Consider the following 23905-nt stretch of genomic DNA (forward strand, 5'->3'; position numbering starts at 1 on the left):
CACACAGCTTTGGAGATGCACGGGAGTTAGGTGTCCTGTAGATCTGCAGGTGAACTCCTTCAAACCGTCCTGGTGAAGGGCAGCAGAGACCAGCGAGCTGTGGATTCTGACTGCCTGGCTTAAGACACTTTCCTTACTTCAGACTCCAGTTCAGGGTCAGGCTTTGAGTGGGGTAGTTTTCCAACCAAGAAGCAGCTCAATGGTTTGTTTTTCCGTTTGTGTTTTGTGTTTTTTTCTTTTTCTTTTTCTCTTGTTTTAACGATTAATTTGGAACAGGAAAGTCAAAGGAGATCAGGGAGGAAGGGAGATGAGGTGGGAGAGGACATTCTCCCCCTCCTCCAGTTTAATAAGCACCAGAGTATTCAAGTCTGTCCATTCTGAGATCCAGAGCTGCTTCCGCAGTCAGCAGGCAGAAACTAAACCTTTCTCGTAAGAGCAGCGTCGTTTTGGTTGGGGTCCCTCATCATCGTCATCTTCTTCTTCATCTTCCTCCTCCTCTTCCTCCGATGATGAGCTGTCCAGTGTTAAATCCACAACGTCAGCAGCGGCCTTGCCGTTCTCACCATTACCGTTAGGAGTGGGCAACAGCCCGTTCACATCTGAAGAACCTGGAAGAGGCGGGGGAAGAGAGAGGATTGATTAAGACACTTCATGCCCAGTTGAGGGGATGCTCCAGTACTCCAGGCCTCTCACGGCTGCGTGGTACTTAGAGCAGAGTATTTCAGTTGGAAGGGACCTACAAGGATCATCTAGCCCAGCTGCCCGACTGCTTCAGGGCTGACCAGAAGTTGAAGCATGTTCTTACAGGCATTGTGCAAATGCCGCTTAAACCCTGCCGGGCTTGGGGCACCGGCCACCTCTCGGGGAAGCCCGTTCCAGCGTTTGACCACCCTCTTGGTAAAGAAATGCTTCCTGACGTCAAGGCTAAAAGGCAAAGGGGTGCATGAAACAAACTCCATTCCAGCAGCCGCCTAAAAATGAGCTGATGCCACAAATGTGGTGCTCTCAGTGGGGTCAGAACTTGCTACAGTGCCCAATGGCACCCGCACCACCCGCCTGGAAGGCATCTGCCTGAGAACCAGGAACTGGCTCAGCCGAAGACACAGCAACACTGCCAACCCTGTCAGACATCGCTGCGAGAGGAGCCGGCCTCGTGCGGGCTGCCCAACAGACAGCCCCTTCTGGTCAAAATCCTCTTTCCCCCACAAAAGCAGCACAGTGCTGTTCCGGGCTGGTCTTGCCGATGACGTTCTAGGGGTCGTTGCATATACTGAGAAACTTGTTCAATGCCACACTGGCAACAACCCAGCTTTGCTGAATAATTCTGTTTGGGCTGGGCCCTCCTCCGCAGGGATGCGACGCACCCTGGCAATGCTGTTCATTTCTGGAGGGGCTGAAAATGAAGGGGCTATCCAGAGGAAGCTCTCCGAGACCCAAACTCATGTTAAGGTATCACACAGCTTTTCCCAAGCCAGGTGGGGAACTCTAGTTTTGCAATTTGTGCACACTTCCTACAGTAATTTAAAGTCTTTAGCCCCAGAGATACTCACCTAGAACTAATATCGGACACTGAGGGCTGCAGCTCCGCTCTTTCTCAGCTCTGATGGGACACCAGGAGCCATCCACCAGGTACTCTATTTCATCCGCATCTTCACATTCCGTCAGGATCTTTGACAGGAGCCTGGACAGGAGAAAAGATGCCATCTATTAAGCTCGAGGCAATCAGCAGAATGCATTTAGTGATGGGTCATCAACCTGGATCTTCACCTTAAACAGCCCTAAATTTAAGAAGAAATCTGGTGTTAGCAGAAGGCTGCCGAACGGATAGCCCTTGCAGTCACGGGCTTGTTTTATTTCCCATAAAACAAGTACAGGTTTTGACAGTGCAAACCATCCCAGTCCTTTCTGACAATGTACCTAAACTGTGAATGAACATTTTAATTATGTGCAATTAGAAGACAGTCTTGCCTCTTCACCCAGTTTCCCAAGTCTGTGGTACCGCTTCCAGACAGACGTCTGATGCCCCATGTAGAGCTGTGCCAGGGCTGGAGCAGGTACATTCACACCAAGGCATCAGCAAAAGACAAAATATCCTACGACATAAGGAAATAAGCAATCCAACAAGCAGCACTTTGCTTCCTTCCTATTTTTATTTCCCAAAGCCTCCACAGCAGGCACCAAAACAGCACATGCAGCCTCCTGCAACAGAAGAATCCCCCATGTTCACCACTGAAAATACACACAGCGCAGACACCTCGATGTCAGCCATCTCTCGCTGCAGAGACACTAACCAGAAAGAGGCCCTTACTCTGGGCTCGCTGTGCCTCAGAAACTGGGTGCTTGCTTTATTCCCACCATTTGCCTGGGATGTTTATTTGGACACGCTATTGGAACCACTGTTCTGCAAGGCCTTATTCACTTCTGGATTTGAGCATCTCCCTTCAGTATAAAGGAGAGCTAACGGCAAAATCTTACAAGCTCACAAAAACTATTTGTGGCACACTAGTGGGAGAAAGTTTCTGCTTTCTCCCAGCTCACGTAGGAAATGCGTTTCCACAGACGGTCCTGTCATCCAGCAGAGCAACCGCCAAGGCTGCAATTCCAAAAAAGCTGACAAGGCCCAGAGGATCTTAGACTCGACCAACCACCTACCTTCTCAGGAGCCTACGCCCCTTTTTTGACTAACAACATCCAGCTGTGACTGCCAGGTTCCCTCTAGCTTACTTTCAGGGAGGTCTGAAGACTACCTTCATCCAACAGATCTGGCACTGAAACCCAGTCTTGAGCGCTGCAGAGCAGGGACAAAGAAATCTGCTGAGCCTTCACCAGTGACGACCTCCTCCTCCTCATCCAGGAGGGACACGTGCATTGCTGACCTGTGGAGGTTCCACAATCCAGCCCCTCATACTTTCCCCTTCAGTCTCAGCAGCCTTGTTAGAGCTCTCGAAGGAACTGGATTTTCCTGTCGGTGTTGGCCAGAGGACAAAGCAAACAGGTTATCTATGCCTAGGCTGCTTCAGACTGCCTAAAAAGCCACAACTCCTGGATCAAATCAGTACCTACAAACACAGCAATGCTCAGAATATGATCAGCCTGGCCCTGGGAATATACCACCCAGGCGGAGACTCGTCTGCTCACTTCCTTGCCTTGTGTGCCAAGGGAGCTGGATGCACCTGAACAATTTCTCTCTAAACTTTCCCTACTTTTGAGGGAATCTGCGTTAGAGGCCAATTATACAAGCCACAAGGGTGGAGACCATTTTCCAGAAGCCAAGAACCACGCGTCTTGCTCCTCCAGTCCTCAGGGTTGCTCTCGGCTTGGCTAGCACCACTACGGATGTCAGTGGTCCCAGCCCATAAAACAGGCTCCCTGCCTTTTGAGGCTGTTGCCTCAAAGCCTCATCTGGGGGGTGGGTGGAGATTACTGTTAGCATTAATTCACTCCTTGTTCCTTCCTTTACTCCTGGAAAAAAGCCAGGCAATTTATTGTGCTCTTCTCCAGAGATAGCCTCTGGAACCCATATTTCTGGAGCTGACAAGCATCATCGCCAGCTTTCTGGCTTGCCTCAGGTGGCCCCTGCTGTCAGCTTAGTTCGTTCTGCAGTTTGCATGTAGGACTCCGTCTGCCAGGTCTGCAACGAGGAGAGGGAGATCTCCTGGTTTTTAGAGTAATCCTCTTGGCACACAACTGCATTTTTAAGCTTTCCAGTATCAAACCTCACTCAGACATATGAGCATCACCTCCAACATGTTCTTGTACTGCTGAACTGTAGCACTCCGGCTCTCCTAGCTTATGGTGAGCCCTCTGCTCTGCTCTTTGGTAAAAAGACAGACCAACCAAACTCTAGCCCAGAGATGGGAAACACCATTCCTATATGGACTTAAAACCAGATGACAAGTTCAGTGCCAAGTCTAAAGCAACCTTTCCCCAATTCATGGCCGGAGAACTCTTGGCAGGGCTCGGGGCATGCATTTCTTGCCTCACCCTTTTCTAAATGCTGTTTGGAATTTGCTTTGGTTTAATTCCCTCCTGTGCTTTTACAGCACTACTCCAACTATGCCACGTTCAAAATGAGACAGTAGAAAGAGAACATCCCTCGTGCAGAAGAGACAGGGGCTGCCTCACTGGGAGCACTGAGAATGGGGATGCTGGTGTGGCTCTGCCCTTCTGGCCCACTACAGGGCAGGCAGCAGCCCCAGGACAGAAGCCAGACCCAAACGCATGGCTGGGGCAAAACTTCGTGCTCTGCTCTTCACAAACCCACTCTAAAAGTGCTGTATCAAAAGCCCGTTCCCTCCCAGCATACCCCATTTGCCTGACAAGTGCACCAGTGTCCCCTCCCACACCAAGGGGGCTGGTGACCCCCAGCAGGGAGCCCCTGGGGCCCACTGAGCACCCCAAGGTCCTGCTGCACAGGCTCAGCCTGCTGGCAGGGACCAGCCACCACTGGGTGTCCCCAGAGGAACCAGGGTGGGAGGCCCAGGGGGCCCGGGCAGACCCACAAAACCTCCAGCCTGGACAATATATCCAAAGCATTTTAATTCTGCCCCTCCAGTGGATTTGAGCCTCCTGCTTTTTCCCCCTACAGGCATGCAAAACTCAGAAATAGTCCCTACTGAGGCATCCTTCCCATCCCTGACACTAAGGCATTCACAATGGCCACAGAAATTGTACTGGAACAGTCACACAGACTGTACAAAAATCTTTCCAAATACTGCATTTGTACCTCTACCTCAGGGGCTATGTTGCACGACGTTCAGTTTAACAGCTGGCAGAGAAGATCCCCCAATCAAATTTACAGCATGCCAAGAATTGCTTGTGAGCTGATGAGCACCTCACGCTAACAAGAAAACAGGAACACATTTCCTATCAAAAAAATCACCTTATCGGGTGCTTATAAAGTGGTTTATTCCATGCACCATGATACCAGTCAACCAAGGTGGCTAGTTGCGCAGGTTCATCAGCCTGATGAAAAGAGTGAGGCAGTACATGTGTGATTCTCAAAACGCTTTAGTGTAATCCAAAAATTAAGAATGGCAGACAAGCAGTCAGGCCTTGCTCTAACACACCAAGACAATTAAGTCAGAATATTATGCACCAGCAGAATAAGCTTCCAACTTTGTTTTGAGGTGAACTTCAACCAGATGCACAGACCAAAAGACGAGATGCCGCACCCAGCGGAGAAAAGGAAAGGGTTGAGGACAGAGAAGTGTATGTACTCACCCATCAATTATTAGCTGGTCATAGGGTGCTGGTTTGTCACACACAGGGCACATCCATGTGGGCTTTTTCTCATTCATTTGTAGGTAGAAGACTGCATCAAAGCACTGCAGATGTGCACACGTCTCCGCCCGGCACGGGACAGACAGCCGCATCTTCACTAGCTGTTGAACCAAAGAGCAGAAGATCAGCGATAAAACCCACCCAAGCTATCACCAGACAGCTTTCCTTCTAAGCAAAAAGGTTCGTTAGCTTGCAAAGCTGGTCTGGCAGTAGAATAGGATTTCTTGACAAAAACAGACTAAAATATACTGCAAACACTTACCGGACAGATAAGAGAGACACGAACACCTGTAGTAGCAATTTCACTGTCTGGATCCAAGCGTAGCTTCTCTTTTACTGCAGTAAGAGTAGAGGGCGCAAAATTTAACAGATGCAAACAAACCTCGGACACAACGTATAGCACAGGTCAAGCAGCTCACTGACAGCCCCTGGCTGCACACGAGTCCTTTTCCCCACAGATGACAACCTCTGCCAGTCAGGGACAGAGGACACAAACAGAAAGCTGTTGCATTGGACCAGGCTTGCGCAACCTGCAGAGCTCAGTAGAGACGCTGCTTGGCTAGCCAAAAACCTTGTGCATGATGAGGCAGTTCATGGTCTACAGGCCAGCTGGAGTAGTTATTGGCTGAGGAAGCTCATGTTTTCTTACAGATCCCCCTTCCCAATGACCCAGGTCTCCCAGCCAAATAGCACGTGCTGCCTCTCATCCAGGCAGACCAAATGAAGGAGCCAGGATGGACTCAGGTGTTGGGATGAGGGCAACCGGCTGCATACTAACTGCCAGCTACGCTGTTGATGCTCTCTTCGCAACCCTTCCACCTCTTACTTACAAACTACAGGCTGGGCGGCTGGGGTACACAGAGGAAGTCACACTGCTGACCAGCTTTTTCATGTTAATATTATACCAAGGCAGCCAACTGGGAGTTAACTTTGTCCCCCTTCGGAGGGGCCTAAGACACCCACATACCTGGACTTCCCGCAGGGGGGGAGAGAGTGGATGGATAGAGCTCTAGCACATGGCAAGACTTCTGGAACGAAGTCAGTTTAGGCTTATCTGGTCATTAGCAAAAGCACGATGGATTTTATTCCCTCCAGAGATCAGTGGCAAGAGGACAGGGTTAACTGCCTCCCCCTGCCCCTTGAAATTCAGAGAATGTCCCCCCAGAAGTGAGCAAACACCGGCTACAGTCAAATCGACGGGAAACCACATCCCATCATTTCCCCATCAAATAAACAAGCCTCCTCTTAGCGCTACTGGGCTGTAACTCTTCAGCTTATATACTCGCCAGCTCATTTATTCCGGCAGACTGTTTCACAGGAACCGCAAACAGACCCAGAGGTACTAGGGCGGACAGCTCAAAGAGCAAGGCAGCCATGCAAAAACAGTCACAAGCAGCGATCCAGCATATATTTGGAAAGAGACGTTGGGAAAGGAGGTAGAGAATCCTGCCCCCACTGCTGCATCCCGAAAGGAGAACCCAGAGGAGCTGCAGGCAAATCAAAAAGAGCAGCAGACGTGCAGGTCCCACACGTGCAGGTCCCGCATCAAGGTGCGGAATCAACATAGAAAATTAGCTTGAAACTACTACCCAACTCCTAAAGAGTAGCTGCTGCTAACACTGCTGTCTGCAAAGGCCTCTGACACTTCCATCACCATTTTTCTTTGGAGCAAGTCAACCATTTATTTTGACCTTTTCAAATCATAACAAGACGTCTCCAGACAATGAGGCTACATGCCGTTTTGCAACACACAGCTCTAATTAGAGAGTGACTTCTCAGATGTGAAATTCCCACAAGATTACAAGATTTGGTGTTGTTTTCTTCACATTAGGAGACTTTTCATCCAAGCTCAATTTTTCATAAAGTTCTTTGTAAGAGCAGTCTCTGCACATCAATTACTATGATGCATGGCAAGGAGAAATGGGCATTTTCTAGGACCTCCTGATTAGAATCAAGCTGGTTTAAGACTGCTTTTGGATCCACAGCCATGTATGTAAGCGTATCCGTTTTCAGACAATGTTCCTATACTAAAGTCACAGAAACATACGCAAAGGAAGATGAGTCAGCCCCAAGACGCAACCGAAGTCAAAGTGTAGCTTTAGTGAGTACTGAGGGATATTGCAACGAACATGAAATGGAATCATTTGCAGAACAGACCAGAGCTATAAAGGAAAGTTTACAAGCTACTTGCGCTTGCCAGTTTCAGATGTCCAAACAACTTCCAAGCAGTAACAGGCCAGAGGAACTCAAACAAGACAACGTTCCTATTTGGTTAAATTTAAGGTCACCAAAAGCAACTCATCTCTGCCCCAAAGTCCAGCCAAAGCCGTTAGTTATCTAACTCAGTAGAACTGGAGGCACGCGCTTGTTACCAAGCGGAAAAGGCAAGAAAGCTGCTTTCAGAACCTCTGCCTGCCACTCTCGGTGGAGAGGCCATCCTGCAAGTGCTCGCTTCAAAGGGAGCAGCACATACTGCTGAGCCTGGTTTCAAGAAGTGCCAGAGAAGAACGAGAGGATCCTCTGCAGTTTAGGGCAACTCAAAAGCCAGCCTCTGCTCAATTCATTTAAGGTTCTGGTGAACAGCAAAAAAGGGAGCAGAGCCAGTGCCTCGGGCTTCTGAGCATGGCGGATATTTAACAAATGGAAATTTTCATTTCTTATGTCAACAGGTAAGTGCTGGCTGTCAGAGTGGTTTAATATGATCAAGACTGCCATGGACACTATTCAGCGTGGCACACAGATAGAGAAGCGTTCAGCATCTGCCGCAGAAATGCTGCACTTAACATGAAGATCAAAAAAGTCTGGCTGAAGCAGCAGTGTGTCCCACAATGCGCATGAGGCATCTGAAGACCGGACATACCTGAAATCATCATCTCCCCTATGAAATACAATCTATCTTCAAGATTATGTTTCTTATACTCAGTAAGAGTTGCCTATGATCTGAATAGTACGTTTTAAAGACCATCACGATCCATGGTGTTAGACCTCCCATGCAGAACTAAATAGTAAGAATGCTCTCTCCGGTAACATTAAATAACTGGAAATCCTCCAGACTCTCATGAGCTGCAAGTCAGACTCTGCCTTGGAAAGGTAACTTCCCCTCATTTTCAATAATGTTTTGCATTTGCCTCATACCACGATGATTTACCTGAGCGGTCTAGGATAAGCATCTCTTGGGATCATCTCTTCTCTGAAGCTCTCAACGCATATGAAAGTGCTGGTGGTGAAATCCCACTGCCAGCCCCTAGGACTCACGAGGGGTTGGGGCAGCAGGACATTTTCACCAGGATCCCTTGCTCCAGAAATCTCCTTTGGCAATAGTGCGGGTCAAGGCCGAGGTGCTGTGGTAATGTTCGTCAGCTCATAATTACTCAGGTGAAGGCATGAAGCCATTCGCATCAGAACGACAATGGCCCTCAGCGGCACTCACCACGATACGACCTGGGGACAAATTCTAAATCCAACTAAAGTGATTCAGAGCTTCTGCAGAGCCACGAGAAACGCGCGCTGCAGAAGTGCTGCACTTGCACACAGATTTGGGGCAATTTCACACGACTGACATACAGCTTAGCAAGTCTGTTCAAATAAAAAGTGTTTTTATACAACTGGAGGAAAGAAATTGTATAAAACCTGGCAGCTGTTCCCAAGCATATTTCTAGCAGCCTGGCTATTAGGAATGCCGCAGTCTGACAGGCATACAGCGCACCTCCCCGAGCCACCTCATAAGCAGACATACTCACCAAGTGCTTTGCAGAGTTCTGGATGTTTGATCCCAATGGTTTTCAACCTCTGCAGCAGCTCTGCTGAGGTCATCTGCCGCACTAAGTACAGCCCCACGGAATAGCTCTAACGAGGGAAGGAAGGGAAAGAATGAGCGAGGCTGCTCTTTTGCACTCATTTGCGCAGTCCCGCACGATTTCCCTTGGCACATACCTTCCCGTAATTCCCCCAGGTAATGGTGATGCGATTGGTCGCTGCAGATAAGTACATGAGATGGGTGAGGTTGATGGGACGACAGGGCCTTTTAGGTTCCACTCCAGGTTTGTTTGATGGATAGTAGCCCTAAGGCAGAAAGATTAAAAATATATATATATATATAGGTTTTTTTTTTTTTCCCTCAAGATGCTTCTATGTGGGTACATCTGTTCATCAGCTTCATCAAATTCAACTCACCCACAGTTTTCAAGGAGGGGGGTAGAAGGGAGCTGAACAGCAGATCAAGCGCAAAGTAAAAAAGATCGAGTCTCTTTGCAAGAACAGTTTATTAACAACACAGCTAATCCATTAAAAAATTAGCTTTAAACTAAGCTGTGCACTTTTATACTCTGGCTTCTTGTCTGCATACATCAGGAAACCAATTTCTTTCTAAATTACACAAGTCCTTCCAAAGTGGCAATGTCACACCTCCTGGCTGGGCTGACTTACCGGCACTGAGCAGTAACTATGATTCACTTTCACTGCAATGTTCGGAGGGTACTGATCCTCCTGAGGAGAACTAGTGTCTGTGTAACAGATTCTGTAAAGAAACGACACATCTCTCAATATCCCCATGCTGTTTGCACGTTCAAAGCTCTCTGCACATCAACAGCTACCAGCAGCCAACCATCACCACACCAACCCATGCTCCCTCATCTGGCCAAAGCAAAGCCAATTCCACTCGGCTCTCCCAGATCGGATGCAGGCTTGATACCTAGGCAGCAAAACCTGACACACTGCTGTTTTTTACTGCAGCACTAACTCAAGCAATACATGCAGGAAGAGGTTAGAAAGTAGAGTTTAAGATGCTTGTGTTAGGCATGTGAACAAACAATTTACAGTAAGTTATCTTTGTAGTCATGAAAACCACATTGAAAGTTAATATATTTTGGTAGTCCATTCCCTCCTCCCCTGTTCTGCACCTGATGTTAAATCAACCCCATGCTCAGACATACCTTAGCACAACCTGAACCGATTTCACACCGGGTTGCAATTCCCTAGTAAATTAAAGAAACAGAAACATCAGATTAATTATGTAAAAAAAAACCCACCAAAACAAACAAAAACCCAAGACACAACCCTCCCCATATCAACCAAAATTAGCTGTCACTTTTGCCAGACTCAAGAGTTTTAGTTCTTTTTTTTTAATAGACCTTTAAAGCATTACTTTACAGAATTTTATTTAAATTGTGCAATTCTCTGCAAATATCTGTGGTCCTGTAATTTTTTTTTTTTCCTAATGCACCATCCTACAGCCTTTCTCTGGGTTTTCAAAACTGTAGAAGTGTTGGGTGAAAGACATCGATTTGCCTGGCATCCTTTTGCTGATTTGTAAGCACTTACAAAAACTAGGTTTTAAGGTCAGGTCTACCTGACAGTATTCTTTGAAGACTCTCTTTGTTCAATTATTCAACTAAAGCTGTTCATGCAAACCAAGGAACCAAGTATTATGGCACCAGCAGAACAACTGATAGCATTGCTAACTTCAGCAGTGCTATTCATAACAGGATTTCAGCTGGTATCAGGAAAGCAACATATCCCAGAACAAGGGTATTATTTTATTAAGAGTCTTTATACACAGGTGTAAAACATACTCTAATTTCTGCACAGGATGCAAGGTGTTAGATAAGGTCCCCAAATTAGTCTTGATTTGCCTCTGAAAGTGTTTGACATTCCAATGCAGTGTTTTAGTATAAATGTTTTGATTTTAGGGGTGGAAGGGACAGAACCTCAGTTCAGCTGACAGGCAGGAGCGGATGCGGCAGTTTTAGATCTGGGGGAAACACATCTGGTACCACCCACAAGCAGTGGAAGAAGATGGACCTGCACTGAGTGATCATTCTGGACTCCCACTGAAACCCCTGCTATGAAATATTTAAGTTGTGTTACTGACAGAGGAAGTTTTCTCACAAATCTGAATATATGGAGAAAAGAGCATCAAGAATCAGCTACAACACGTGTAGTCTTTTATCACCCTTAAAGACTTCTGTGGTGTATCATTTCCTTTCTGTTAAGTCTTCAAACAGCTTCCCCTGCACTGCTGCTGTTGACCTACTGGGATCACAACAGTAATCAAGCACTGGATATTCAAGAAACATCATCTTTCTCCAACTCTATAATAATAGTATGATTTTACTGTAAAGAGAAATATTTAAAGGTTTTACACTTCATTTTGGAGGACCTCTTCTGCATCGCTGTCCTTCCACAGCAGCAAGGACCAAGGGAGCAGGTCAGCAGAAGAGGAAGCTTTACTGCCTGCACTGACATCTCTTAGGCGTTTCATTGTTTGAATCAAAAATTGCATCACGACAGAGGTCAGGGTGAACCCGAATTGGTGCAAGATGTTTTCTTACACAGTTACTATAGTATCCTTTACAACAAGGAAGCTTGCTTTCAGATGCAAACAGCGTTACACGTATAGCTTTTGAACTTTTGATGCAAAGAGAAATCTGCAAATAGTCACAACACAAGCTCAACAGAGAATTTATGTCATCAACAATTTCATACTGCTTTTCCTGCCCAAATATACTATTCAAAAGCAAGATTAGAGGAGCAGAAGTGAAACTTAGGGACTTAGATCGGTAAAATTGTACCTCCCACCTCCCGCAAAGCTATTTGCTTTACATGAGAAGTGGCCTGTCTGCTAATGACCTCAAACAAACTGTGTTTCCTTGCAGAGGACAAAAGCTTCCACAGAGAGGGAACGCAGAGGAATTATACAGCTACGTTTTCTTGAACTGTTAATACCCAATGAGAAGTACCTGGAATTTCTGATCAACTCCACTTGTCTTGGTGTTAATGCAAAAATGCACGGACTTTCCTGAAGCTTCTCATTATTCTGTGGAACTGAAGAGGAAAAAAAAGACTGTACATCAAACTGATAATATCTAGCTCTTCTTACATTGCTAAGCACACGGTGATTTTTTATGTTCTGAGCTACGCTTACTTCTAAGTCTCGTTTTTTCCCATAGAAGAACTACAGCCATCATGCATTTTGGTAAATCTACTGTTGCTTACAGCTTTGCTCATTTATTGCTTGCCTGTTTTGCTAGTTAGCACACTAATAGTACACAGTGGATTTGGGCCTGCTTTTTCATTTTTTCCTCCCCTCAAATAATCAATGAGCCAACAATCATGTGTTCATAGAAGAACAAACCATAAGTGGCACCACAGTGTGGAGACTAGAACTCAAAGAAGCATAAGAAGAGACCTATGCATGACATCAAAGCACAAAACCACCAGACTGATCAGACTGATTCTGGAAAAGAAAGGAAACAACAGCAGCAAAGATCAGCTTAGATAATAAAAAAGCATCACAAAAACCAGCTGTAAGAGACAAAACATGACTTACAAACACATGACCTTGAGGGAGCATTTATAGGTAGGGTGTTGCAGCAGTCCACTTCCAGAAACACTTAACTGAGAACCCAGCATTAATTGTGGCCTTTTATCTATTGACAATTTTAAGATCAAATGCATTTAACATGGTTAAAATGAAGCCTGAGATATGGAAAACTTATGTTACGACTTCCGCTTAGTCCCTTTTATTAAACAGGTTAAGTTTTATCGTCAGTACACGCTTCCAACTGAAGCCAAGGCCCTGGGCTGGTGAAAGTCACAGGATAAACGCACAGAACAGGAAGTGATAAAACAGCTTTTATTTTTTCTTTTTAGCATGAATTGCATTTTTTTCTTTGCATCACTTCAATTGCTAGTTTATTCAAAGCCAGTATACCAGAATCTGAGAAGTAGAAAAGTGTGCTTCACTGTCTATGAGTAAGATGAGATGAAGGAAGGAAGGATAAAACCTTAGCACCTCTGAGATCTTGGAAGCCCCAGTGACAATCTGATTCACTGACTACGGATAATTCCCTTTGGTAATTCAGCTTTAAAAATGCAAAAAGGGCTTTCGGAAATAATTAAAAAAATTAAGGTATCTTTATGAACTTTTAGTTTAATTCCTGTTTCCATCCAAATGTGTCTTGACCAAAACAACCATCGAGAAGTAAAGCGTTTCTTAAGGACTGTTATTTTTAGAAAGTGATGAATGGTAAGAACACCACCACCAACTCATCGTTTTAATATTATTGCTTAAATAACTGTCTATAGACACACTGTCCCCCTGATTGTTGACCTACATGAAGACAAAGCAAACCTGATTAGGAAAACGGAGAAGTTGTTCATGTTTTATTTTGCATTTATATCAGCTCACCCTTATTCTACAAAAAAAGCGCCTGGCTGCTGAAAGCAGCAGCACTGACCGGCACCGTCAGCGGATGCCATCAGGGATGGAAGTCAAACCCTGTGAAGTATCCGACAAATTTGCTATTGCTTCTCCAGCAAAATATTCTAGCATTAAACCCAGCACTATTGAATGTCAAAACAGGTAATTTGCTCATTTCTGTGACACAACAAATAGCTGCTCATCACACCAGGAGTGAGTACCGCACTGGGGCCGAGGTATGGGGTACGCGGGCGAGTTTGCACAGCAGTCCTGGCTGCAAAGCACGGGCTCTCAATGGGCTACACAGTTTGACTGTGCAACCACCGTTACAGAAAATAAAAAATAGTCAGGTGCCTATGTTCCTCTACAGCTACTTAGTTAACAGCTCTCCTCTTTGCGCGTGAAGTAAGAGAGATGAGCAGCAGCAGCATATGCTCCCCATTTTCTCTACTTCTCGCTGTGAAAGACCCTTCTTCGGGCAAGAATTGAGAGGTACTTCTCAACTGCGCTCACAGAAAGCTGCTGAAGAGTCACACAAAGCACTCCACTGTTACCTAGACAAAAAAAAAAAAAAAAGCGCTGAAGGGAAAGAAAAAATCAAAAAGATAGACTGCTAAACAGACTCAGGATGTGTCCATGCATACCTTGTTGCCAACAGCAATCAGAACTGGATGCTTCAGAATAAAGTGCAAGAGAACTTTCCCCAAAGGACTGGAAGAAAAAATGCTCCAAGACAGACCTGCGTAGAGACCCAATTCTCCTTCAAAATCTTAATGCTGGAAAATAAGCCCAAACTCCAGGAGGTACACTTTTAGGGTACCTAATCAGCTATTCATTTCTTTGCTGAGCGGCCAGAAAAAAAATTACAGTTTTTTAAAACTAAATATTTTAAGGTAACTGAGTTTCATCCTTTCTCCAGGACAGATGCCTCAGCATACAACTCAGCTCCTTGACGTGTAGAACGGCTGCTGGGATCAATTTATTGTAACAGTTGACAAGAGCAGGAAATCAATTTTTAAGACAGCTCGATCAGCAATCCTCAGAATCGGTCAAGGCATAAAACTTCTAAAACCCAAAAGGACTTGGCAAACCATAGTCAAGACTTTAGCCCAACGTAATTGCAATGGATTCCCATTCTGAGAAGCCAACCTCATCCGCAGCTCTCGATCTGGCGGGCTAGACCATGCCATACAAAATACGGACTACATTGATTTCAGGGTTTTAGGGTTTCCCTGCACCAAGGGGATTTTTGTTTTGTTTCATTTTTTTTAAAGGTAACATCCTCACTATGACACTCGTTGGTCAAACTCGCTAAAGGCATTATATACCTCCACGAAAGAGAGATTATATTATCATCACCGTGACTGGAGATCCCAAAGCCAGAGATGAGCTGCTGGCAGGAGGCTTCTGTAGAGGTGAGGAGCTTGTGGCAAGTCCTCATTCACATCCCTACACCTCCAAAACAGCCCACTTCAGGGCACAATACAATATATAGGTGGGTTGTTGTTTTTTTTCCTCCTTGGCTACTGGAACTACTCTGACTAGACTGAAGGTCATTTGTGTTCATGCGGGCGCCTGGGGAGGCAGGGCAAGTTGACTGTATGACATCTTTTATTTTTCTAAGCAGCAGAAGCACTCATTTTAATGCATACCACAGTTTGTTTAGGTGGATATAGCAACAGTTTGAGCACGTGCTTTTGCTAGGATTCCTTGGAGATCGCCCAACGCAGCAGCGTTTGCTCTGCAGTCGGGAAAGGCAGTTGCCTTTCCCACAAAATCGGTGGCCCTGTTTACAGCGACTAAAGTCTGGCTTCGGAGGAGGGGGCTGGAGCAGCAGCAGCTTTACTACTTCCACACGACAGAAGAGCAAGGCAGGTATTATCAAAAGGGCAAAACCAAACAAATCCTGTTTACATTGACAGTGGCAGGACCTCCCAGTCTACACGGCCTTCTGCTCCCACAGCTGCACCGCAAGATCTCTTTTGGCCTGTCTCCAGGAGAAGACCAGAAGCCTCAGTATCTGCAGTGAGTACAGGCTGTCACAGCTAACATTCGGAACAAAAAAATCATTCAGAATTCCTTACAGCACACTATTATTGTCAAGAACTATATTCACACTGCTTTACCCAAAAAGGTGCCAGAGGATAAGTACACTCATCAGGGAGGTGCTCAGATACCAGAGCTCACATAAATACTCCGCTTGTTAGCTACTTAAAATACAACGCAGGAAAGATATTAGTATTCATTCCCTCTAAAAAGGTATCTGATCAATCTTAATTTTAAGCCTTATCTACCCAAGAGAATTGCAGCGATTTCAGTAAATTAGAAGAATTCTTTCATGTTGACATCCTTAGACCAAACCAAAAAGCTGCAGCAGAAGCTGTTTTTGTGTAGATAACTCAGATGCTAAACTCAATACTTAAATTGACTGAAATTGTGTGTGCAGTTACCAAACATGAGATATTAGCTGGTTTGCAATGGACCTAATCTATCTGCTTTTAGCTGAAGCCACCTTTGTCTACAAGTCTAATGGCAATTTGATAGTTCTTCAGGGAATCTGCTTGCCTACAGACTAAATTAGGCCTCGCCCACCTCACGTTTGATCTCAAGGCAATCATCTCAAAGAGGCAAGAGAGCCTTTTCACTAATAAAGATAATTCCAATTGAAGCCCAGAACATATAAATTAAGCTTCCCCTACTCCCACCATGGCTATATGCTTAAAATACCTCTTTTGTAGCCTAGGGAAATCGGGTACTACAACAGCAACTGGGTGCTTCTAAATGGATCTGAGATCTTAAATCACTTCCAGGTACTCCCATGTTACGAGTTTCTGAGGTTGACAAGGAGCTTACGCTTGGTCCAAACACAGAATGTGAAATCTGGGCAACAAAGCATGAACTCGTGTAGCTTCCATATGGAAAAACACTCCATTTTCCTCAGAGTGCTTTGTTTTATCATCCTTCCACACTAAGCAGAGCCCCATACAAGCGTAACTTCTGATGTCAAAGTTATTCTAGCACCGGGCTGTTCCAGGTAGCAATGGGGAGCAGCAAAAACCTACGCAGTGTTGAAATAACCCCAGTTTTACAGAGAAACAAATACTTCTTTATTCACATTGGCACAGGCAGAAGGAATTATAGTTGCAGGTCACCAGGTTGGGAAAATTAAGCAAGTGTCTAGAAGACGTCGTTAGGTTCTGAACGGCTGACCGGGACAATGAAGGCTGAACATCTGTTCATACCCAGCTACTCACCACCAATCCCCCACCGTTACGCAGAAAACGCTCTCATCAAAAGGGAAAATTAGTCAAATATGCTTTAGGGAACAAGCTGACCCAAGGGAGGTGTCAGCTAACAGAGGTGAGACACTACATTTAATGAGACCTCAGTTCTGATCTGATGTAGAAGATTTAATGTCAACTTTTAACGAAATCTGTTAATCACAGTAAGTATATCCAGGCTCTTCTCCTCTCTCCGGATGTTTCCACCTTTTGAAAATTTGTTTTCCTTCAAAATACTACATTTGCATTCCTGACTAACAAATGCCACCCCACATTTAAGACTGAACTAACCCATTCCCCGAAGAGCATTTAAAATATTTTAGCTTTACACTGGCAGTCAGCCCTCAACTATTTAAATGGTCACAGCATTAACGTATTTAGTGCCTCCAAACGAAGATGAAAATTACAAAGTCTGATGAATTACTCCTTTTTTTTGTACCTGCACAAATCATATCTTCATCTATTTTTTTTCTCCTCCAATCCGCACACACATCAAACATTTTTTTCAGCAAAGAAAGACCAGCTTGCCAAGTCTAGGTTCATTTAGTAGTGAAGCCTGATATTACCACGCTGACTTTATGAGACACTGACGCTCATCAGACTGCAATGATATTTCTCCTCTGTATACACTGTCTTTGCTACAAGAACGTTATATTTAACATCAGTGACAATACTCTTTGTTTCTCAGAATTAAAATAAAGAAAAATCAGTCTCCTAGGCCCACGGTGGGAAAAAGCACTTCTTCCAGTTTCCCTACTTGCCCCTCAAAATACATAGCATCATGCACAGATAACTCTGACAAGCACAAAAAACAAGTCAGAAATACTGTTTGATGTGTGTACCACCCTCTGTCATCCATAGGAGGCTTTAGGTCAGGTAGTTCAAGCACTGAAAAATAGCATTAGGGGAGAATACGCCCGCATACTTGCTTAGCACAGGTGCGACACCAACACAGAAAGATTTTCATCAATATACTGCCAAATTACGGAGCTGGAAGACAGATTATGATTCACAGCAAAAGACTGCAACATGCTACGCAGCAGCATTTCCAACGAAGGATATGAAAGCTACAGCCAAACAAGACAGGCTTTCAAATCACATCTCAAAGTGATCACGTTCCTGTTCTAAGCCAAGGGAAAAAAACACCCATATAAATATTCATCTCTAAATTCTAAGTATGAGGGGAGAGAGGGGGGAGAGGAGGGCATCCACCACCATATTCATCAGTCTCTCCTCTGCCACATGACTTCACAGATCCTTGAAAACACCATCACCTTTTTGACAAACTTGCTTCACTTTTCCTTCTCAGACCGAGTCCATCGAACACGCACCAGCATATCGAAAACTCACCTAATTCTGTTGGCTTCAACAGTTCATCCAGGGTCGTATAGAAGGGAAGTTTCACCAGCCGAACTTCAGGCTTCGCGACTTTGGGCGGCAACCTTCCCAGTCCGTTAAGGTATTTCCCATAGAGCGCAGGATAGTCAATATTAGTAGTGGAGATAGAAGTCCGAGCAACGGTGCTCCCGCGGTCGTACGATGAATGTATGGAGAGTGCCTCGGGAGACCGGTGCTGCTGCGGCTGAGGCTGCGCAACTTCAGAGCTCTTCTTGGCATAGCGAGTCTCATAGAGCTCCTTAATTTTCTTGAACACTTCAGGGCTGCAGTCAAATTGGACCAATTGCAATGCTCTGGTGACTAGTTCATGTTTAAGTCCGCTTTTACTCCTGCCAACAAAACCCAGCAACATCTGAAGATCTGAGACTCGGAAACTCATCACCATGTTCTAGGGGAAAAAAAATTAAAAACGTTCTTACAGTTATAAGAATGCAAAGCGTCAGTTCTTACCATACGCTATAACTGGAATCCAAAATACTAAAAAAATCCCTTATAAGAAAGACACCAAACCTTCTGTTCAAACCAGCTGTTATTCACCTGATCAGCATCCCATTTCTTAGGTACTTGTTTGAGCAAAGCAAATACAGAGAAGACCATCAACTGAAATATCACCAAAATCAGAGAAACAACATGACAGTCATCAAATCACTCAAAAGTCATTTGTGATAAAAGCTAAGCATCCTCAAGACAGTTCGACTGGAAGCAAGAGTGACCGCAAAGGAAAACACCTCAGACAGCAGGCCCCACACACAGCTGAGCGCATTAACTCCTTTACCACAGAGGCTCAAAGCATTCAAACTTCCCAGGCACCTTTGGGTAAGAGAGCTCCATTAAAAAACTGCATCTAAAATGGTATGACCATAAGGCAAAGGAAGAAAAGCAATGTGAACTGGAAGGCAGCTGACATTTAAGTGAACCAGGGCCACCAATCCTTTCATACTGTATTTCAGTGCACCTGTATATTATCTGTATGGGGACAAAAAAAACCTCCAGAGTCCTCCCTACATATACAGGATCTTTAAAAAAATATAATGTATCTTAGACTATGGAAAGATATTACAGGACTATTAAAGAGAGCAGTATGTTCCCATGAGAACAATGCCTCCAAACTCTATTTGGGTGCTTTGTCAAGCACTCCCCCATGATCACAGCCAGTAGCCGCCTCTGCTGTTGCACTGGTACTATCGATTTCAGTGTTTTGATAAGCAGTAAAAAACTGTATCTTCAAAAATTTACTCTCTTGCTGCTGTGGAAACTCAGAAGGTCTGTAACTGTCAGCAGATTCAAAGACCATACTATACCATACGGCAACTTCCCATCAGACTAAGAACTAGAAATTATTTCTGTTAAAACTACTGCTAGAGTCTGGCGAGATTGATGTTTCAGTTCTCTCATGACAAAGCAGCCTTATGAATGCGCAAGACAAACTTATCAAGTAAATGTTTCTGAAAATTCAAGCTGCCCTGAAAATATAGTTGATAGGTACCCACACGTAGTCACTCAATATCCTTCCTGGTTTGTGGAAAACACAGGAATTCAAGAAGAAACCCCAGCTGTCCCACAGTAAAAAGAAACAGAAGCAGAGACCCAGCAGGTCTCTTTTCCCCAGTCTATACTTCACTCTTGTTTGTGGATTAAATTTAAAAAAAAAAAAAAGCATAAAAGACAGATTTCTGTGGAAGTTAATAGTAGCCTTGTAATTTCCTGCAATAAAACAGATACAGAATTTTTTTTTTTTAAATGAAGAAGCTACTACTGACTCCAGAAACATTTAACAACCACTTTTGCGTGTGTGGGAATTAGACTACAGAGAAAATGTCATTTTATTTTCTCCTTTTTTCATTAAATCTGTCATTTAATTTGGAAGCCCAAGAGATGTTACACAAACGTCACCAGTTGTAGTTAAAATCGCTGGCAGCATGATGTGTCCCAAAATACCTTTGATGAGAGGAAAAAAGGCAGATAACTTTAGAAAAGAGAGAAAGGATGTTTAATTGCCAGAAAGTCAGAATTCAAGAGATCTGGATTCATGTCACTGCTTCACTAGATATCACCTGTGTGATCTTGGAGAAATCTAGTGTCTGTTTTCTCCAAATGGAGAGCATATTGTACTCTCTGAGGCACTTTGAGGATAAATAGCATATTTGCAAAGATAAATACATCAAGGCAGTATAAATACTTCAACAGTGTGGTACCAGGGAAGTCACAGGAGCACAGCAGACAGGTATTCCTGCACTCACCGCTCCTACACCACCGGTCACTTGGGACTGTCGGTGCACAAAGTGGAGTTTGAGCTGACAGTCTTCTGCAGTTTACATTTAGGAGGATTTAAGATGCAGAAGGATGACCAGATTTGAGCAGGAACAGAAGAACAAGCTTCAGACAAAGAAAACCTGTCACTGCGGCTTGGGCCTGCATGATGGTATGAGCAGTAGAGAGATCACATTAACTACCGAGATCGTTAATGCTAAAGCCTATTCCTCCCTGCGAGGAAGCCTTGCATGTGAGTGGCACTGAGCCTGCCAAACACCCGCTGTAAGGACAACCACGACGACTTGAAGCACATCTCCTCCTCCAGAGTCCTGGGCTCAGCTCACAACACCGAGAGGGACTCAACAGCAGGGAGAGGGCCCTGCCTCCTAAAACAAGACTCTTCCAAATCTTATTTTTGCAACCATCTAGCCACATCATCACTGGTGAGCTGATCCTGCTAAACACTTTCCATCCATTAGCGTCCCTCAGAAAGCACCCTCAGCACCAGCTTCCCCATGACACTGTTGGGTAAAGCCTGCTCAAGAGCTGCCTGCTGGTCCTCCGCGCTGCCACGCACCAATAGCGGGATGTGGAGAACTCCTGGCTCCTAGAGAGGTGCCAGTGAACGGGAACCCAGAGGGAAAAGGGGAAACCCGCAGCAGAGCTGGGGCTCTTTCCCCCAGAAGGCTCGATGGGGTGCACAAGCCACCTTGGAAGCACAATGCAACTTCAGGCATCTTTGCTGTGAAGACACTTCACCTCACCCCACTGCGGAGGAGCCTCAGAGGCTGCCCTAAGCCTCCCCACCACCGAAAGCCGGGGGCTCTGCCCCAACACCCCCAGCGCCGGGCACTGCTCGTCCCACTGCCATCCCCTCAGCCACGGCGAGACGGGCAAAGCCGGGCCGGGGCCGCTGCGAGGGCTCCTCAGCCCTCCGTCCGCCCGGCTGGACAGCTCCGCTCCGCGCCCCCAAACCGGCCACAGGGAGCCCAGGGCAGGCCGCGGAGGAGTGGCTGGGCCCCGGACACGGCTGGCCCCCGGGGCTCCGCGGGGAGGAGGCGAGGGGCCCGGGGAGCAGGGGAAGGAGCTCTCCCAGGCGGCGGGGGGAAGCCACCTGCGCTAATTAATCACTAGGAATTAACTGCGGGGGAGGCCAGGGCCCGGGCCGGCGGACCAGGCACAGGCCCAGGGGCGGGCGACTCCCCGGGGCTGCGAGCCGGGCCAGGTACCAGGCCTGGGGTCCGGTAGGGGCTGCGGCCGGGCCCATAGGCCGAGGCGGGGCAGCCCCTGAGGTAAAAGGGCGGGTGGGGGGGGGGGGGCGGTCCCGGGGCGCCGCCCCCCGGCTCTCACCGCCGGGGCCAGAGCCAAGGCCATGCCGCCCGCCCACGGTCCCCCCACCGGGAGGCACCCAGCCCTACCCGGCCCGGCCCGGCCCGGCCCGGCCCAGGCCCCGCCGGCGAGGCGGGGGCACGGCTGACTCACTTTCGCCTCCACCAGCTCCGCCGCCATTTTGGCCTCCAGCGTCCACCGCGCCGGGAGCCGCCGCCGAGTCACGTGACGCTCGCGGCGACGGGGAGGGGCCGCGAGAGGCGCGCGCTGCCCAATCCGCGCGCGCGTTCTTTTCCCCGCGGGCCGCAGCCTCGCCGCGCAGGCGCAGTGGCCCCGCCCCGCCCGGCCTTCCTGGGTGCCTTAAAGGGACAGCGCCCCGGGAACCGGGGGGGGCGTCGGGGGGGAGCAGCCGCCCCTGGGGCCGCGGCCCGGAGGAGCGGGGCTGGAGACGTCCCCTGCAGTGAGCAAGAGATTGGGAACAAGCGGGCGGGTGGCAGCGCAGCCCCCCCGGGGAGCGATGTGTGGTGCCCCCAAAATGGCGGCAGGTGGATGCCCCAGGCCAGGCCTTACTGCGCCCGGTGTCGGCCTGGGTCAGCCCCGGGGCCCGGTGGGCTTGTCCCGGGGTCCCGTTTCCTTACACCAGCCCCTCCGCCGCCCTGGAGCGTGGCCGGGCCCTGCTCACCCTCCCCGCTGAGGAGGGCAGCGCTGGGGCCAACCTGGAGGAACCGGGCCGAGGCTGCGGGCCCCGGGAGGGGAGGGCCGGGAAGGGGCTCCCCCCGCACCCCAGCCCCTGACCAAACACCGAGGTGCTTCGTTTCGCCCCAGGGTGTCTTTGGCACTGATGCCTGGGGGCAGTTGTGTCCTGAATGCTGGAAGCACCAGATCCAATCGCTTGTGTTTTGGCTGGGAAACGCTTTTGAAGAACAGGCGGCTGTTGTAGGCTTTTCTGAAGAGAAAACACTCTGGAGAAAAAAACAAGAAAAGGGTGCTTTTGGATGTGTGCTTTCCCAAAAAGACACCGGCCTAACCATCCTCCTCCTCACCCTGTGACAGCCTCTGCTTGAACTTGAAAATCTCAGATTTTCCTGTTGGATCTCGGACCTTGGAGCTGCCAGACGCTCCGACATCCTCCGCTAGCGAGGGATGCCGCTCACCCCTGCGCGTCTGCTTCAGGGGCCTCGAGAGCCTCCCGCCATGCCTCCCCCTCAGACGCGCTCCCTGCTGGGGCACACGTGGCACCTCGTGGCCAAAACCAGCCTGCTCCGCGGCGATGGCATCCCAGAGACCTCCTGCCCTCTGCACAGGTCAGCGTTTGTGCCCCCTGTGGGCGATTGGGGAAAAAATACCCTCTATGTAGGCAAAAATTATTTCTCCTAAGCCCGATACTGTTCCCCCTGGGATCTGGTTGCTCCATTTCTAAGCAGCGAGGGCACAGTGGTGCCCTGCCCAGCTCCAGGTTGAGTTACCAGGAGGTAACCCCAGTAGTCAGGGTGAAACGCTGCACTGGGAGAGGTTTTCCAGCACTTTCCCCTCCTTGTCATCAACCCCACAAGCTAATTAAACAAAAAGGCAATTAGCTAGTTTCCTAGGCAGGCTGATATGTTAATCAGGCTCCCCAGTGTTCCCTTCCAGTCTGGCAAAAGCCAGTATCGGTGCTAAAAATTCAAAGGATTGCTATGGTAACCCCAACAGCTGATAACTCATCCTGTCACACCCGGAGAGACAGGGGCCAAATCCATCCTGGGTGTAGCTTCGCCGCTGTCCTGCCGGTCCCTGCCTGTGACCGGTGGAGGGGACAGACCGGGAATTTAGCAGCTGTGCCAGGAATTTAGCAGCAACTGTAGCTGCTGGGTGAGGTGGCGTGGGGACGGAGCAGCTTGGATTTGTGTGAGCATTCTTATGCTGCAGCCGAGGGAGGTGGAGCGATGGCCTCCCGCAGTGCTGAAGAGAAGGAAAAAGCAGCAAAATATTTATGCTGTGGAGATGGAGTTACATTCCCCCCTGCCTGGAGTCCCTCTTGCCCGCGTGCGTAACCTCCCTTTAATCTGTTCCTAACTCAGGTAATGCTCTTCACTGCGTAGAGCTTCAGCTTCCCAACTCGCTGGGAGAAACCCAGGGGATTTTGGCCCTTCCTTCCTGCGCTGGGTTGGAAGGAATCCCC

The 23905-nt window shown here is 47.4% G+C and overlaps 1 protein-coding gene across 1 annotated transcript; it reads right to left on the reverse strand.

Moving 5' to 3' along the window:
• Nucleotides 1-291: 291 nt before the first annotated feature.
• PIAS4 (protein inhibitor of activated STAT 4) lies at nt 292-22023 on the reverse strand. Its single transcript, XM_087769142.1, has 11 exons — nt 21898-22023; nt 18115-18550; nt 12021-12105; nt 10215-10256; nt 9709-9799; nt 9217-9345; nt 9024-9129; nt 5546-5619; nt 5224-5384; nt 1551-1681; nt 292-608 (listed from the first exon to the last, which is right to left on the reverse strand). Exons 1-11 carry the CDS (start codon nt 21922-21924, stop codon nt 403-405), a joined length of 1488 nt encoding a protein of 495 aa, XP_087625268.1. The 5' UTR covers nt 21925-22023; the 3' UTR covers nt 292-402.
• Nucleotides 22024-23905: the final 1882 nt, after the last annotated feature.

Source organism: Nipponia nippon, unplaced genomic scaffold, assembly GCF_047370975.1.
Source record: "Nipponia nippon isolate SJK-2023a ecotype South Korea unplaced genomic scaffold, ASM4737097v1 scaffold_31, whole genome shotgun sequence".
NCBI classification, from domain to species: domain Eukaryota; kingdom Metazoa; phylum Chordata; class Aves; order Pelecaniformes; family Threskiornithidae; genus Nipponia; species Nipponia nippon.

Coding starts and splice junctions, on each gene's coding strand:
- PIAS4 (XM_087769142.1), bottom strand. CDS start 21,924: ATGGCGGCGGAGCTGGTGGAGGCGAAA. Junction 9,800..10,214: donor TCGGTTCAGGTTGTGCTAAG/GTATGTCTGAGC, acceptor GTTTCTTTACAG/AATCTGTTACACAGACACTA. Junction 9,346..9,708: donor ATAGTTACTGCTCAGTGCCG/GTAAGTCAGCCC, acceptor TTTCTGCCTTAG/GGCTACTATCCATCAAACAA.